The following is a 4025-nucleotide window of genomic DNA, read 5'->3' as shown; positions in this document are numbered from 1 at the left end:
TCTTTAAATAGCAATCATATCTATATGTTTGTCATTTTGTGAAATTTCGATGCATTTTGAATCCAATGAAATGGAAGACTTCTCCTGCATTTTAAATTATTTTCTATTTATTTATTACATATGTTTTATTCTATTTTCAGATGGCCACAAATAAAATTCTTTGACCCTTTGAATGTCACCATTCTGAAATTCAATGGCTGCAACCTCGATATCTCTCATGAACTTGAAATCATGCAATCTGAAATTCAAAATGAGAGCGATACTGAGGAAGAATTTGAGTCCATTTTAAGGAATTTAAAACAGTATGAAAAGAAATCCAGACCGAATTTAGAAGAAACAGAAATCATCAATATTGGCACTAAGACGGAGGTTAAAGAAGTTAAAGTCAGCATTCATTTGAATAAGAAACAGAAGGAGGAAATGATTGAATTCTTAATACTATTTCAAGATATGTTTGCATGGTCATACGATGATATGCCAGGGATCTCTACGAATATAATGGTTCAAAAGTTGTCAACTGATCCAAATTTTTCACCTGTAAAGCAGAAGCCATGTAAATTCAAACCAGAAATGAGTCTTAACATAAAGGAACAAATTGTGAAACAATTCAATGCCAAGATAATCATGGTTTCTCATTATTTCATCTGGTTCTCGAATCCTGTGCCAGTGCTTAAGAAATCTGGGGAGGTGCGAGTGTGTGCTGATTACAGAGATTTGAATAAGACCAGTCCGAAAGATGATTTTCTATTGTAAAATATTCATATTCTTTTGAACAATACTGCTGGACACGAGATTGAATCTTTTGGTGATTGTTTTGTTGGGTATCATCAAGTCTTGATGGTAGAAGAAGATAGAGAGAAAACTTCTTTTATTACCCAATGGGGAATATTTTGTTATCGAGTGATATCTTTTGGATTAAAGAATGTTGGGACTACTTATCAGAGTACCATGACTACCTTGTTCCATGACATGATCCATAAAAAAATGGAAGTTTATGTAGATGATATCATAATTAACTTCAAGAAGTTCGAGGGCCATTGGGTTGACTTAAAGAAGTTGTTTGAAAGTTGAAAAGGTATAATTTGAAGTTGAACCCCGCAAAATGTGCTTTTGGAGCTCCAGTTGGTAAGTTGTTGGGATTTGTTGTCAGCAAAAAAGGTATAGAGATAGATCCTGTTTAATAAGAGCAATGTAGATATGCCCATTCCAAAAACTCAAAAAGATGTGAAGATTTTCTTGGAAATATCAATTTCATTGGTCAATTCATTGCATAATTAACCTCTACCTGTGAGCCTTGTTCAAATTATTGAAAAAGAAGGCGCCAATGGGTTGGAATGAAGACTGTCAGCAAGTTTTTGATAAGATCAAAAATTGCTTGTTAAATCCTCCGGTCTTAATGCACATCAGTTGGAAAGACCTCTAATTATGTATTTGTCTGTTCTTGATGAAATTGTTGAATGCGTTCTAGGATAGCATTACGAATCTGAGAGGAAGAAACTAGCCATCTATCATCTGAGCAAGAAATTTACAGCATATGAGGCCAACTATTCTTTCCTTGAGAGAAGTTATTGTGCTTTAGAAATTGAGACATTATTTGCTCAGTTATACCACGTACCTGATTTCTCGTTCTGATTCTCTAAAATACCTGTTGGAAAAGTCGATACCCACGGGACGTATGGCTAAGTGGCAAATGACCCTTTTCGAGTTCGACATTGTCTTCACAACACAAAAGGCAGTTAAGGGACAAGCCAAAGCAGATCAGTTGGCAGAAAATTCAAGAGATGATGATTACCAGCCATTATATACCTACTTTTCTGATGAAGAAATTCTATTTATTGGAGCAATTAAGGACATGAGTGAGCAGTATCTTGGATGCAGGCTATTTTTTGACGATGGGTCAAATTCTTTTAGAGTTGGAATTGGAGCAGTTTTAGTGTCGGTTGAAGGAAAACACTATCCTGCTACTGCCAAATTACGATTTTCTTGCACCAACAACATGGTCGAATATGAAACTTCTATTTTTGGATTGAAAATGGCATTGGACATGGAAATCAAGTATCTAATAGCATTCAATGATTCCGATTTATTTATGCACCAGATGCTTAAACAGTGGGTAACTCGGGATTCAAAAATTATGCTATATCATTGTAGCTTGCTTAACTTGGCCAACAAATTCAGGAATTTGGAATTTGGACATATTCCCCGCACTCGTAATGCCTTCGCTGATGCTTTAGCTACTCTATCTTCAATGATCCAACATCCAGATGAACTGGTGATTGAACCTATATAGATTCAACTTCAAGATAGGCTAGCGCATTGTCTGGTTATGAAAAGGGTCTTTGATGTTAGCCCCTAGTACAATGATATTAAGGAATTTATGAAAACGGGATCCTACTCTCCTGATGCTAATTCTGTTGCAAAAAGTTTCTTACGCAGAATGTCATCAAGATTCTTCTTGAATGGAGAAGTGCTATACAAGAAAACGTCTGATTTGGGCCTTCTGAGATGCATTAATGAAGAGGAAACCGATTATATGATGACGAAAGTGCATAGTGGGGTTTATGGCCCATATATGAATGTGCATCTACTGACTAAAAAGATCATGAGATCAGGCTATTTTTGAGTTACTATGGAGCATGACTGTATAGATTTTGTCAGGAAGTGTGTCAAATGTTAAATGCATGGTGATGTTATACGCGCTCCTCTTACAGAGTTGCATAGTATGGCTGCTTCGTGGCCATGTTCAATGTGGGGAATGGATGTGATTGGAGCTAGTGATTCTCCTGATTCAAATGGGCATCAATTTATTCTGGTGGCAATTGAATATTTCACTAAATGGATTAAGATCGCATCCTATAAGCATGTGACTAAGAAAGTGGTGTCAGATTTTTAGAGAAATAACATTATCTGTCGCTTTGGCGTACCCGAGACATTGATCACCGATAATACCAAGAACCTCATAGATGGGTTATATGAACAGTTTAAGATCAGGCATCGAAATTCTGTCATTTACAGGCCTCAGATGAATGGAGTCGTTGAAACCGCAAATAAGAATTTGAAAAAGAACATTCGTAAGATGACTGAAGCACACTGGGATTGGCATGAGAAACTGCCTTATGCATTGATGGCGTACAAAACTACGGTCAGGACTTCTACCGGTGCAACTCCTTACTCTCTTATGCATGGAATGGAAGTAGTATTGCCTGCAGAAGTTGAAATTCCTTCCTTACGCATTTTGATGGAAGCTCAGACAGAAGAAACTGAATGGGTCAGGAAACTCTATGAGCAGTTGTCTCTAATTGATGAGAAGAGGTTGAATGCCATCTGTCATGGGCAATGTTATCAGCGAAGAATGGCTCGTGCTAATAACAGAAAAGTTAAACCTCGTTTATTCGAAATCAGTGATAAGGTCTTAAAACGGATTCTTCCAATGCAAGAGGAGGCTAAAGGAAAGTTTCTCCAAATTGGCAAGGACCATTCATTGTTAAAAAAGTGCTGCCCGGAGGAGTGTTTATCCTTATGAAAATGGACGGACAAGTTTTTTCACAACCAATCAATGCAGACATGTGCAAAAGGTTTTTCATTTGATTATAAAAAATTTTCTTTAAAATTACTACAAGAGACGAATTTAAGGCAGATTTTCTCTCATTTTTTCATTTCTATATCCTATCCTTAATTTTTCCTTTTTGACTTTTCAAAACAACCTTCCTTTTTCTCTTGCCAATCCCTTAAGATCACTAACCCTATATTGGGGCAATTTTGTTTCTTTGAAAAAAAAGAAAGAAAAAGAAAAAAAGAGAAAAAAGAAAAGAAAAGGAAAAAATAGAGAAATTTGGTTAGAATTAAATTGGGGCAAAGTTTTATCTCTTTCCAACCTAAGACTAGAGTAAGTTTTTCAAAAGAATGCTATCTCACATGATTACAAACCCATCATATGAGTCACTTTCAAAGCTTAACCTTTCCTTCACTACTCCATCCGATCCTAATTACAAGAGTCCAAAGTTGTCGACTTTCATCTTTTGCAA

At 36.1% G+C, this 4025-nt stretch overlaps 1 protein-coding gene across 1 annotated transcript; it reads left to right on the top strand.

Moving 5' to 3' along the window:
- The first annotated feature begins 2677 nt into the window (after positions 1–2677).
- Positions 2678–3523, top strand: LOC113769161. The gene is made up of 2 exons (XM_027313633.1): positions 2678–2812; positions 2894–3523. Exons 1-2 carry the CDS (start codon positions 2678–2680, stop codon positions 3521–3523), a joined length of 765 nt encoding a protein of 254 aa, XP_027169434.1.
- Positions 3524–4025: the final 502 nt, after the last annotated feature.

The sequence above is a fragment of the Coffea eugenioides genome, chromosome 4 (assembly GCF_003713205.1).
Source record: "Coffea eugenioides isolate CCC68of chromosome 4, Ceug_1.0, whole genome shotgun sequence".
In the NCBI taxonomy this organism is placed as follows: domain Eukaryota; kingdom Viridiplantae; phylum Streptophyta; class Magnoliopsida; order Gentianales; family Rubiaceae; genus Coffea; species Coffea eugenioides.
Note: the sequence above shows the minus strand (reverse complement) of the source record. Positions and strands in the feature narration are given on the sequence as shown.